Source organism: Zootoca vivipara, chromosome 9 (genome assembly GCF_965207765.1).
Source record: "Zootoca vivipara chromosome 9, rZooViv2.hap1.1, whole genome shotgun sequence".
NCBI lineage: Eukaryota > Metazoa > Chordata > Lepidosauria > Squamata > Lacertidae > Zootoca > Zootoca vivipara.
In genome coordinates, this window is record NC_142592.1 from 33,635,142 (window position 1) to 33,649,497 (window position 14,356).

At 40.8% G+C, this 14,356-nt stretch overlaps 1 protein-coding gene across 1 annotated transcript in view; it reads right to left on the reverse strand.

Moving 5' to 3' along the window:
- Positions 1 to 456: 456 nt before the first annotated feature.
- SLC6A15 (solute carrier family 6 member 15) overlaps positions 457 to 14,356 on the reverse strand; it is a 42,892-nt gene continuing 28,992 nt past the window's right edge. The window contains exons 6-12 of the mRNA XM_035128519.3: positions 11,651 to 11,761; positions 5,749 to 5,990; positions 5,445 to 5,634; positions 4,950 to 5,142; positions 3,164 to 3,323; positions 2,870 to 3,032; positions 457 to 1,896 (exon numbers count right to left, since the gene is read on the reverse strand). Of these exons, the coding sequence (XP_034984410.3) occupies positions 1,525 to 1,896; positions 2,870 to 3,032; positions 3,164 to 3,323; positions 4,950 to 5,142; positions 5,445 to 5,634; positions 5,749 to 5,990; positions 11,651 to 11,761 (1,431 nt within the window). The 3' untranslated portion in view covers positions 457 to 1,524. The remainder of the gene's footprint in view (positions 1,897 to 2,869; positions 3,033 to 3,163; positions 3,324 to 4,949; positions 5,143 to 5,444; positions 5,635 to 5,748; positions 5,991 to 11,650; positions 11,762 to 14,356) is intronic.

Below are 14,356 nucleotides of genomic sequence, written 5' to 3' on the forward strand. Positions count from 1 at the left end.
TACACAAAAGCCTGGCTATTTGGAGACAGGCCCAGAATTCAGCATGCCTCTGCTCCAGCAATCAAGCACACAGAAACATTGGTGGTTCCATTCGTCTGAGTCTGTTTTCAAATATGCAGCTTCTTTGTTCAGCCTGGCTGTCCTGCAGAGACATTGGTACATCCCCTCCACTGCCCAGTAAATGTATTAAGCATGAGAGGCCCTATCAGTATTGGCATTCTGCCGGCTCATGAAGACACGCCTGTATAGACAAGCAGTTCCCAGATCTCCAGACTTTAACCTCTTGTTTTAATTGTTTCATTGCTGTTTTAATTTATGTGCTGGTTTAATGGGCTTGTTTGTTGTACATTTTAATCATGGATGTTTAATTAAGAATACTTAGCTCCTCCAACCTAGGCCAGCTAGGGACTACCTGCCCCAAATTCAGCCCCAAATTTCCAGAAAGTACAAAGAAAACACCTTTCCACACTCTTTATTCCTAGATTAAATGTAATGGTATACAATTTTTAATTATCACTGACTTGGGAGGGGATTCTTTTTTTCATAAAACAAGCAAAACAGAAGGAAAAAACCCAGGTTTAAAGCCATCTTGCTTCAGGGTTTGAAGCTGTTACATACAACATTACTATACATATGTACATTACAAGTATATTATATATAAATATAATATATATAATCTTGTAACCACAATAAATATTAGGAAGGGTTTTTATTTTTTATTTTAGGCACACAGCTTAGAAAAATGCAGAATCTGCACAATCTTTTAAGAGTCTTGGAGCGACTCAGTCTTACATAATTTTCACACTGAAAAAACCAAATATAGTATGTAAAATACAGCCACATCATATGCAGTTCCCCAGAATGTGAGGAATTTTGTGTTTCCAGCATCATTATACTTGGTTTTCTAATACTATTGCTCTATACAGCTATTACATGTAAGAAAATAATCTGCAGGGTTTAAAATTTGTTTGTTTTGCTTTTTTTTTTACTCAGCTAATAGCCTAAGGAATTGCGAGTGCTTAAAAAAAGTACAGGATATCTACAAAACGTATGTACAAATAAGTGCAGTCGAGACAGGATTGGCGAACTCTTTGGAGCTAATTTTTTTCTTCCAATACAGGGGGAGTCAACTTGCAGGAACAAAGAAGGAAATTCCAGTTACAGCAGTAGAGAAATATGAATTCACTTAAAAAATTGTTACAAACTGAGGTAACACCTGTACTTTAAAGATAGAAAACTTTCAAATTAAATGCAAAAATAATTCTTTTAAAAAATTGGCAATCCTGGCAAGGCTATGCCATCACTGACTGATATTTTTATGTGCATTCCCTTCAGTACAAATGGAAACCAGAAAAAATCAAGCCAAAGGGAATTGTCAAGCTGTTTTTTTTGTACCACATGTCAGGATGTTTTTAAGCACAGAGTCATGGGGCACCTGAGATTGCACTCTGGTAAGTGAGGCTGACCACTTCTCTTAAGAGAAACAAATGTTCCAAGAACAGAGGCATTAACACTGCATTGCAGCTACAAGTCAGATTCTGGCATATCCGACATGTTTGCCATTATGTAACCGATACCATAGCGGCCGTTGGGGGCAGTGTCCACAGTTGGAGAACCAGTCTGTTTCCGGTATATGTTTTTGCCGAAATTTGGAGATGGCACCTCGCTTGGACTCTTGCCATGGATCAGGCTGGTGTCATCTCCCTCGAGATTCGCAGGCTCCTTTATAATACGCCCCCTTTTGTAGGAAACCGCGGACAAGCTGCCAGAGCTATCGTCTATAAGGTTGCAGCGGCGAATCAGGTAGACTACCGGGACAGGGAGCATTGCAAAAACAATCAAGGACACACAGACTATCAGCCCCCAGGTTGGGTAGTTTTGAAATTCCTCGGTCGCCTGCATAGACCAAGAAAAAAATTCAGAAATATCATTGGCACAGCTGCCTTCCTTAAGCCTAGTCAGACAACGTTATTTTTTATGATGTTTCATTAATTCCTCCCCAAATTGTAAGTTCAGAAACAGAGGTGTTTCCAAAATTCTCCTTATCCAAATTTCTCCCTGGTTTTTGGAATTCCAAAATTCCCCTGCCCCACCCCCAAAGTATAATCAATGCATGAAGAATCTTCTGTTGTGCTTCTTTTTTATGTTGCAAACTGCAGTTGTGAACTCTGTGACCACAGTCTGCCACACTGTTCCTTCCATTCATACAGGCCTTTTACATCCTCCACATCACCAATGCACATATATGTGCATTAAACAAACACTGTTAAAAGACAACCTTCATGTGATTGTAGGATTAATAGATCAAGTCCCTTTTTGGTCCATATAGCCTTGTATGTAACAATTCATCTGACAGCCATTGGCAACAAGGGATTCATGCAGGATTCATGAGGAGGCTGATAGAGGGGGTGGGTGCTCCCTTCTAGATCATTCTATCATTCTTTTGCAAGTCCTCTTGGTTTCTATGCCAGTAGCGGAGGACGCTAAGTCTCTTCCTTCACAACAAGCATTAAAACACAGTAGGCTAATGGAGGAAGAACAGATCACTCCATCTCTCTTTCACAAGTCTGTTTTCCAGGCTTTTAAGATGTCCTATTCTATGTTTCCATGCTGGCTACAGAGGAGGAGAAACATCCCCTTCTCAACAGCTACTATAAAAATTCAAGCTATTAATCTCTCTGCAAAGTTTATTTTATTTTTGTAGGGTTATTTACAAGGTTGCTGCAGTGATCTAGCAGCATTGTGCACTTTGTGTGTATTTATAAAATACAATGCAAAAAGAATCTATGTGGTCCTATATGCACTCTATATGCCTAAAACTTACAATCATTGGTGATGCATGTTCCTTTAAAAAAAAAGCATCACTCACCTTATCTTCAATCCATGCATTGTAACCAGGGGGATTTAATATCATTTGGACAATGCTAGCTACCAGCAAAGATAACAAAACAAGTGGGGAGATATATTTCCATGTATAGTAATAGTACGGATTTGGTGAAAAGCCAAGCATATCCTTTAGGTCTTCCATGAATCTGGGGTGGGAGAGGCAGTGGAGGAAAAAAAACATCATTAGCTCAAGTGGGCTGCTGCTAATGTATGGTTTTGTGATGCTCATAATTGCCAACAATGTTAGCTATTTGAACAACTCAATATGTCCACTTACTTGTCTATCCCGTAAACATAAGACATGGCAATATTCTCCAAAATGACGACAATAAGCAAAGGCAATGTGGCTGAATAGTCATCAAACATAGTTACAAAGTAATTACCAGACCGCTGTACAAATATTAAGCCAATGCAAAAGGCCAGAAGACAGCAGACAACTGCAATAAAGCACAGAAGATGAAGGGAGAGATATCAAACATCCATTCATATTCTTGATATAGTCTAGAATAGATACAGTGCTTCTTTGATCATTATTATTTTCTTGGGTTAGTGGATACGGCATCTTTTCTTCTTGCATGGAAGTGGCTATTGTAAAGTAAGGGAATACAAGGGGATTGTTCTCTCATTTCTTTCCTACCTTCACCTCCAGATGTGGTGAGATTGAGAATGGACTTGAGGTTTTCTCCACTCTGACCCTCACCCCCCTCAAAATGCTAGAAGTGAACACCTGACACGGGAGATTTCATGATTAAGTGAATGTGGTACCTCCTCTAACTGTAAACATGATCATGCTCAACTTGGCCGTGGATTGGGCTGGATTTGGATCTGCCCTTTTATATATATATTTATGGATGAGCATTTTTGGTTCTTATTTTATTCTTGCTCTTATGCTTGGTTTCATGTTGTATGAAGAGACACAAATAACTACAGGGTGAGTCTTTTAAAAGAGGCCCGGTGGAACATGTGTACTCTGTATCCACAGGGCCTCTTCTAAAGGACTCACCTTATATAAATAAGTACAACAAGCAAGCAAACAAATGTAGAGATAGTGGTTTCAGTATCCATAATTGTGAGGAGGGGTGCTCTTGTATTCAGAAACAAAACAAACTACAGTACTGTATCTCCTAGCTGCCAAGTCAGACCATTGGTCCATCCAGCCCAATATTGTGTACACAGGCTGGCCGTGACTCTACAGGGTTCCAGACCAGGGGCATGCCTAGCCCTCCCTGGAGGTACTGGGGTTTGAACCCAGGACTTTATGCAATGCAGAACAACTGCCTTACCATTGAAATGTGACCCTTCAGCTAAATAGTTCAGGAATGGATGAATGGTAATCAGAACAGGAGAAAATAGCATTCTGCTTTGAAAAAGAAAGATTTCAGGCTTCTGTACTAAATTTTGAATGACGTATCCATGTTTCCTTTACCCTTTACTATGTTTCTCAACAAGCCACTGTCAGATATATGAGTTCAGAATATGTGGCTCACTTGTCACTCTTTTTAATATAGGAACCCCTAATATAATTAGGTCTCATTTATTTTATTTTTGTGAAGATTATGGGGGCAAAATTTTGGCAACTTGTTTTGTGTTGGTAGGGACACAGGTGGCGCTGTGGGTTAAACCACAGAGCCTAGGGCTTGCTGATCAGAAGATTGGAGGTTTGAATCCCTGTGACAGGGTGAGCTCCCGTTGCTCAGTCCCAGCTCCTGCCAACCTAGCAGTTCAAAAGCACGTCAAAGTGCAAGTGGATAAATAGGGACCGCTACAGTAGGAAGGTAAACAGCGTTTCCGTGTGCTGCTCTGGTTCTCCAGAAGCAACTTAGTCATGCTGGCCACATGACCTGGAAGCTGTATGCCGGCTCCCTTGGCCAATAATGTGAGATGAGCATGCAACCCCAGAGTCGGTCACGACTGGACCTAATGGTCAGGGGTCCCCTTTACCTTTACCTTCATGTTGGTAGAAATGGAATTTTCTGCCACCATGTCTCCAAGCGGGTCATTTTGATAGTTAACATTTCCTAGAATGAAGTAGAACTGAAGAAAAGAAATCTGTAACAACTCACCAGTCAGAATTTCTTTTCTCACTTTGAAAGTATCAACTATTGGTGTCGTAATGCCTTCAATGGTTCCAAACATGCTGCCAAGCCCCAAATTAACCAGCATGAGGAAGAACATCACTGACCAGAAAGGAGAAGCAGGAAAGTGGGTCATGGCTTCTGTAAAGGCAATGAAAGCTAGACCAGTTCCTTGAACAGCCTGTCAAGGAGAAAGCCAAAGGATTAAACTTGGGTGGAAAAACAGGAGCAAATCAAGTAAAAATATTGTATAAGGTGGGCAAAATCAATGAAGAGAGGAGGAGGAGGAGGAGGAGGAGGAGGAGGAGGAGGAGGAGGAGGAGGAGGAGGAGGAGGAGGAGGAAAGAGGGAGCAGAACAATGGCGTCAGAAAAGCTATTAGGAAGTGGAAAATATCTATAAATATCAAAATTGTCCTGCAGTCAATAAGGATTATTAAAACAGTCTGTAATCTTTGCATCAAAGATGGAAGTATCACTCTCACCTTGTCAAGTTCATCTTCAATCTGGCAGGGTTTAAGACCAAGGGGAAACTCTTCTTCTTTTACCTTCCGTATTATATCATAAACCAAATTATAATCTTCTGCTGTGATGCTCGATAAATTAATATGATGCGGTATAATAGCCTTGCTCAGGTTGCCGGCATTCAAAAGATTGACAATCTTCTCAGAATTTCTGCAAAACACAAGGGAATACAGGCATACACACCGTCAGTCCAAAGAATTGTTGTGGGAATTCCTAAGTGAGATATATAGTATAAAAAATGGATAAGGAAATGAATGTTCATACTGGATAATGCATTTCTCATTTATGATATTTGCTTTGAAGCCCAGAACAGCAAACACCACCAATGTTGCCAGCACAGAAGTGAAAAAATTGATGAAGGACACCAGAACAGCATCGAAATGGCAGTTGTTGTCTCTCTTGTTGTAGCTTGAAAAGGCAATGACTCCACCAAATCCAAGCCCTAAGGCAAAGAAGACCTGAGTAGCAGCTTCTCTCCAGACCTTCGACTCCAGCATTATTTCAAGCTGTTTGAAATTAGACACAATATATGTCAGCTACAAAATACAGCATTTCTCCTAAATGGAGAGGCAACAAACAATCCAGGAAGAAAACCCCCAGCACCCTAAATTTTACACACAAATGTTCAATCCACAAACTGAATTGGCATTCTGTACATTGGCTCATTCTTTTGCATTGCAGGTTGGTCAAAATGTATCACAAGAAATGCATTTGCTAATCACACACACACACACACACACACACACTTTAAAAACAGCTTTCATTATAAGCAGCAAAAAAATATTTAGACACTAATGCATTATTATTAATTCTATGTTGTTAATTGAATTGTGTGCAAATTATCATCACTGCCAAAGCAACAGGCAAACGGTCATTCCAGTAACTGTTTTCCAAGCATTATTGGATTTTTATTGTTTTAATGTACTGGTATTTGACTGGAAATTGCCATGTGATCATAACTGATGAAGGGGAGTTTAGAATTTGCACATGTAAATGCAATAAATAAATAATGAAACTGGGACAACTAGTGTTGATGTGAGTACAGTATGTGAGATTTCTTCTATGAAGGTCAATGAAACTGAACAATTTTTTAGCAAGATAAAGGATTGAGGTGGATTTTTAGATACATTTTAGATGTCATTACCGTAGTATTACTATAATGCAGTACTATGCACTCCTGCTTGGACGAAAGTCTTACTGAGTTCAATAGATTTCCTTCTAGATAAGCCTTCTAATGGTAAATAGAGAGTAACAAAACAAACCATTGTTCCATTATTTACATCTCTATTAGGCATTATTATTTCTATTAAAAGCAAATGTTTCAGCTTTACAAAACTTTCTGAATAATCTCCTAAATCTTTTCCACAGCTAAAGGGAGATTTTTCTGTACTATAAAGTATAATTAAAAACACTTAGACAGGAAACTTCCCCCACAGAAACACTACACAGTGCCACAGATGATGCAAATCATCACCGTGCAGTTATAGCACTGTTTGCTCACTAGATGGTGCTAAATATACATACTGTACTTCATTCTGCTTGAATGAAGTATGTATATTTAACTGGGATGTCATCCTTCTGCTTTGAAGAAATCTAACTAAGGCTTGGGGAATTATACATGTAATTGGAAAAGCTCTCCCTAGTAATTATGCCCTAAATGCATGTTAAGTAATTGTCACGGAATTCAGGGGAACCTATCTATCAAGCCTTATAACCCCATCAATTAGTAGAGAGAAGTTGAGATTTTAGGGTGCCATCCTACGTACAATTACCTTCTTAAGCACACTTAAAGGTAAAGGTAAAGGAACCCCTGACCGTTAGGTCCAGTCACAGATGACTCTGGGGTTGCAGCATTCATCTTGCTTTATTGGCCGAGGGAGCTTCCGGTGCAGCTTCCAGGTCATGTGGTCAGCATGACAAAGCCGCTTCTAGCGAACCAGAGCAGTGCACGGAACCACTGTTTACCTTCCCCGTCACAGGGATTCGAACCGCCGACCTTCTGATTGGCAAGCCCTAATTACTTCTGAGTGAACATGTGCAGAATTTTGGTGGGTGGGACATAGTTCAGTGGGAATGCATAAGTTTTGCATGAGGGAGGGGGGGCTCCATTCAATCCCTGCCAACCCTGGGTAGGGCTGGGCAAGACCTCCGATACCCCAGACAGCAGGTGCCAGTCAAGGCAGATGACATTAACACTAGATGGACCAATGATTTGACAGGATAAAGTAGCTTGTCAGGATTAAGTTATGTGTTTAAAGTGCAATCCTGTCTATGTCTACTGCAATTGTGTTTAATGGAATTTGGTCCTAGGTAAATGTGATGAGGGGACGCGGGTGGCGCTGTGGTCTAAACCACTGAGCCTAGGGCTTGCCGATCAGAAGGTTGGCGGTGCAAATCCCCATGACGGGGTGAGCTCCCGCTGCTCAGTCCCAGCTCCTGTCCACCTAACAGTTCGAAAGCACGTCAAAGTGCAAGTAGATAAATAGGTACTACTCCGGCAGGAAAGTAAACGGTGTTTCCGTGCGCTGCTCTGGTTTTGCCAGAAGTGGCTTAGTCATACTGGCCACATGACCCGGAAAACTGTCTGTGGACAAACGTCAGCTCCCTCAGCTAGTAATGCAAGATGAGCACTGCAACCCCAGAGTTGTTCGCGACTGGACTTAACGCTCAGGGTTCCTTTACCTTTAAATGTGATGAGAGGTGAGTTTAGGCAGTATGACCAGTTCTAGGAGATGCCTCAGCGCAGTGAACTGAGCAAAACGGAAGGCGAGAGGCAGGGAAGGTGCCAAATTTTTGCTTCGCACAGGGTGTTGCTGTAATTTGATAGACCAAAGTCTGCCCCTGATGTGACTAGCCTGTGTTCAGATGACTTCAAGGAACCTGACATTACAAAATGTCCAGGAAGCCCTTCTAGGAAGATGTCTCAGCTTAAAGCAGTGGGTATTTGAGGAAGATCCTGAGGACCAGAATTTCTGCCCTTGCTAGCCACTGAGCCAGAGGCTTAGTTTCATTCTTGTCTCTTCACCTTCTGGCCATGCCAAGGCCTACAAGCTCACCCTTGGGACATGAGAAGGAGGTGGCCCACTGCGTCTATCTTCTTTTACCTTTCCTGAAGGTAAAAGCCCAACTACATGTGACATAGCTGCTGTGATTGGCAGAGATATTGTTCATTTAAAAAAATACCAAGCATGGGTGAGTTGCTGCACACTGAGAGATGTTTAGAAGACCTTGAGGTTATAGCAGGGGAGCGCAGCCCTCCAGATGTTTTGGACTACAATTCCCATCTTCCATGACCACTGGTCCTGTTAGCTAGGGATCATGGGAGTTGTAGGCCAAAACATCTGGAGGGCCACAGTTTGAGGATGCCTGCTTTAAACCTTACCTCTCTATCTAGAGTCCTCATGAAATCCTCCTGCCTCCTATGCAATTAAAATTAGGGAGGGGCTCCCATTATCACTATAGGCTCAAATATCCCCTCCCAGCAATCTTGATACACCATGCTTCTTGTTGTTATTACTACTAATCACATCTTTAATGTCACATGCTGTTAGACCCCAAGTTTCTGGGCCTTGGCAGAGGAATGGAAGGATGGTGATAGAGGTTGCTTTGCACGTGCTCACCAAGATTTTTTTATTATTAGTTTTTTCTCTCTTTTGCAAACTTTTGTTTGCTTGACCCTTTGGGGGGCAAGCAGCAAAATGTCAGAAACAGTCTTTCTTTCCTTCTTGAAGACAATGTGGAGATAAAACGAAGAGAGGGAGAAGGAGCTACCTTGAACTTTTTTGGTGGAAAGGTGGGATCTAAATGTAATAATAAGTAAGTAGAAGGAAAAGCAGCATTTTGTCAAGGAAGCGGTTTACCCAATGGACTTTGTGATCAGCTCTGTCTGCCAAAAGACCATTACTTCTCTGTAAACCTGTCCACACAAAACTACTTGTCTAAGGTGTGCATAGAAAATGTGAAAGAAAGAAAAATCTTATATACTGTCAGGGGTTCCCATCTACAGAGGGATTAGCAAGATCTCAGTTCAATCCAACTGCAGCTTGAGACTTCCCGTGTGACTTTTCCTAAATCTCTTAATCATTCTCTGGCTTAGTTTTTCATCATTAAGACATGAGTAATGCTCCCAGTTTTCTACCATGTATTTGTCTTCAGGGAAGGGAGTGTCTTTTTAACAGACACTTGTGGCAACTTTGTACAAATGACTAAGGACTTGTGAGTTTTCCACAACAGAAACTAAGAAGATAGTGAGTAAAACCAACCATTTGAACACACAAGTAGATTTTATAACATCCCAACAGAACAAGATTTCCAGTGCAACCTCATTCATGTCTGCTCAACGTAAGCTCCACTGTGTTCAATGGGCCTTATTCCCAGATTACAGGTGGGGAACCTGTGACCCTCGAGAGTTTGTTGGGCACACATTAGCCCCAGCCAGCATGACCAATGCTCAGGAATGAGGAAGACTGTAGGCCAGCAACATCTGGAGGGCTATAGGTTCCCTGTTCTAGAGTCTTGCCATCATTTTATCATGCAGTCCATTTTATCATGCAGAATGGTCTCCCTGGAGAGGTTGTGGACTCTCCTTCCTTGGAGGTTTTTAAGCAGAAGTTGGGTGGCCATCTGCCATGGATGCTTTAGTTGAGATTCCTGCATTACAGAGGGTTGGAGTAGATGACCCTTGGGGTCCCTTCCAACTCTGCAAGTCTATGGTCCTACCTGATGCTTTCACATTAACCCACTTTGTTACAGGACAGAGACCACGTAAGCCTTTGCATATGCAGAGGTGTGTGTACGTAGGTGAATAAGCATGAAACTGAGTTGGGAGGCACTTGTGGCTTCTAGACAGTGCAACTGAAAATCCTGATTTCTTCAATAAATGCAGTAAATTAAGAGAACATGTTTCTAGAATGTACATAATGTGGGAGCATAACTTGACCTTTGGCAAAGTCAATGAGATTGTTGTTTGAGTGGATTTTGACACACTAAACCAGGTTCATGAATGATGCAGGAAGCCTCCATATTCTAAACTGAACTAATTATGAAACCACTCGCTATGGTCAGGGGAGTTCAATCAGTCATTGGCCACGAGGTGAACTTGGCCAAGTCACCACCTTTCAGCCTACCTCACAGGATTGTTGAGAATATAAAATGCTATGGGGAGCAGATCCATGAATGCTACCTTGAACTTCTTGGGTATTAAAATATAATAAATAAAAGATCACATCCTTATTGGCCAAGATTAAGTGGGGTAGCCATTGTGGAGAGTGAAATTATGAGATGGATGCTGAGAAAAGGGAAGAATTGTTGGATGGGAATTTTCCAAGAGGGTAGTGCATAGAGGCAGAGGCTTTGTGCTTTATGGGTCATGCTGTGGGTCACTTTTGATATGCCCCTCTGAGAATCTTTGTCCAGCCCTAGCACAGGAAGCACTTAACACCAGAGGTGAATGACTATACTTGGCATAAGCAACTGTCTGTAGAACCATACTCAAGACTGTCAAATGTTGGATTAATTTCCCCATGCTACCCTATGTAATCCCAATCAGATTGACTGGATATGTTTATGGGAGAAGTGGAGGCTGTAATATGAAGTAGGTTTCACACACACACACACACAGCAGCTTTCCTGTTGTGTGATCCCACACCACTGGAATGGGTGTGAATAAAGTCGCTGTGCAGACAGTGCTAACTGGGTAGAAAAGTCCCTATTCCCTGTGGGCTGAGACTTCGGCAGTGTAGACATTACCAGTTTAAAGCACAGCTAGGCTGTGCTTTTTCTCAGTTCGGATCTAAACCCTTAAGTGGGAAATGCATCTAGATGCAGTACTTTTTTTTTTAAGGACATATAACAGGATAGATATAGATTGTGGCTACTATCATGTGTACACTGCTTACCAAACCAGTGGTGGGAGTGTATTTGATGCAGAGTAAATGGTAGTGTGTACACAGCCTTGGTTTGAAATGTGTAAAAAGGATGAGATTTTTTTTTTAATTTTGTGTTAATGGAACTTATGCTGTATAGCAGATACACACCAACTCAGTTGACTTCTTCCACTTAACTGCAATATAATCTGCTCTTGAAACAAGAGTTCATGCAAACTATTCAGGCATGAAACGAATGTCAAAAGCAATCAAACATAATAGGCAGAAACCAAGTTACATACCTTAGGTGTAAACATGTGACGAATGCCAGCCAGTGATCCATTTAAGAGCAGCCCTCTGATTAGAAAGCATATAAGTACCACATAAGGGAAAAGGGAGCTAAAGTACATTATCTGAAAAATATGAAAAGAATGTTAAAATAAAACCCATTAATGGCCCTTGTCTTCCACAGTCTAACCACATCTGTAGTGCGTTCAGAAACCTAAGGTCATCTGACATTCCCAAAGCCCATCATGGCATTGTGTGCTTGCTTCAGAGATCTGAAGAATTGCAGAATTATAGCTTGTGGATCCATTGCTCTTGTTTTTCAGAAGAAACAAATCATGTGAAATAAGAACTATTTTGAAACACTTGCCACTTGCGGTGCTATTAAGAAAGGGACGTTTTTCTTGTAATTGAAGCAAAATTCCAAGTATGGTTGATACTTGCCCGATAAAATTATTCTATTCTATTCTATTGTATTCTATTCTATTATGTGAGAGAATATGAATGCATTTTAGTGATTTGGCCATGTATTAGACCAATGTATTATTTGCAACATCTCCTCCTTGTTTTCTGATCAAGGCTCCAACTTTATTCAAATACCCAACAGGAAAATGAGGATCCTTGTTTTGTATTCAACACATCAACATACATGTAAAGCGTAATTTGCACATTGGAAGTCAACACCAGGAATGTGCCCCTTGACCTCTTTTCCTTCCCATTCCTACCTTTCTAGAGTTAACCATTGTTTCATGCTACATGGATAACAACCGGGGCTAAAATAAACCATCGCTCCCAGAGGGGTTGGAATCATGGTTCAAAGTGGGACATTGTGGTTATGAGGAAACAATGTTTGCCTTTTATTATGGTTTACTTCAGTGCACATGTAAATTGTAGTGACAGTTAATACAAGGAAGGGAAAGGAAATTGTTGCTGAGATGGGAAAGCAATACACATCCAAAGGGTGGCACACAGGAGCCTCTGGGTTAAATCTAAGGCCACACCCACACCATACCTTTAAAACACTATTATAAAATTTTAACAGTAATGGGTTCCCCCTAAGAATCCTGGGAATGGCAGCTTCTTAAGGATGTTGATACAGTGGTACCTCACTTTACAAACACAATTGGTTCCGGAAGTCTGTACTTAACCTGAAGCGTACTTAACCTGAAGCGAACTTTCCCATTGAAAGTAATGGAAAGTGGATTAATCCGCGGAGTACTTAAACTGAAAATACTCAAACCGAGGCGTACTTAAACCGAGGTATGACTGTAATTGTAAGGAGGCCCCTATCCCCCGCAGAGCTACAATTATAATAATAATTTATTATTTATACCCTGCCCATCTGGCTGGGTTTCCCCAGCCACTCTGGGTGGCTTCCAACAAAATATTAAAATACAATAGTCTGTCAAAGATTAAATAATAATAATTTTTTATTATTCCCAGAGTTCCCTGGAGAAAGTGTTTAATGAACCACTTTGGAAATTATAGTTTTGTGAGGGGAACAGAGGGTTTCCTAGCAACTCTTAACAAACTGTACTTCCAAGGACTGTGGGGGTTAAGCTGTGGCTATTTAATGTGATATCATGGTGCTTTAAATGTATGTTGCATACGTGGCCCCAATTTCCATTTGAGGGAATCTTGTTCCACCAGTAGGATGCCTTCTATCAGGGGAAGGAAGTGTTGGGTCCAAGACTCTGTTGCTAACCATTTTGTTCTGAGCTGAAGTCTTTTAACTCTGCTCTGTGTTACGAACAGGAAATTTAGGAGTTAAGGCTCTTATGACTCTGAGGATGGAAGGAGTGGGAAGAAACATGATATTATAATCACCGCCTGGTAAAAAGATATTAAAAAGTCTGCCTTTTGAGTCTTATCATCATCATCATCATCATCATCATCATCATCATCATCATCATCATAAAACAACAACAATTCTGTACCAGAACTGGCTATATTTTAGTTAAGAAAATAAACTAATAACAGTAATAATAGGAAACCATTTCTGTACCAGAAGTTATATTACTCCTGAAATAAGAGTTTAGCAACTGTTCTACCACAATCTCTTATATAAATCTATAATCTGGAAAGATGAAATTGAGAAGCTGAATTTGTAGGGATGTGCAATAGTATACATCCTCACATGGGGATTTAGTCCCATGAAAGTTAGATTACATTGTACAGTCATGAGTCTCGGATCTAATAGAATAATCTGTGAAGGACTCATAATGTGTACGTTCCACTAAAAATGAAGCTTGTGAAAGAGAATTTCCCAGTGAATTGTGCTTATCTGAAGCACCATGTGAAAAATAAAAATAATAATAATCTGCTTTTTATTTGCCACTGGTTTTATTATACCACATTCTGGCATGACTCAGTCCTCTAGCCCTAAGGGAAGGTGGCCAGGACAAGAGTTCCCATGTGAGTATTTTCACCCAACTCATTTGACTGGTGAGTCAGGACCACTTGCAGAAAGAAGAATCAGGGCAGGGTATGTATGACTTCCCTGACAAACTCCTATCTTCAATCTGGGACATGTCACAGCAAAGTACACCAAAGAAAGTACAGTATCTACACATTCCATAAAGAGCACCCCCCCTCCCCCTGCATCGCCCACACTGCAATAGAAACAAAAAAAAGTGCCAATCCTAAGCTTTAAGCAAACTGCCACATGGACCAAAACAATCATAGATGGATCAAACATCAGGCATGTGTATTAGCAATTTAGT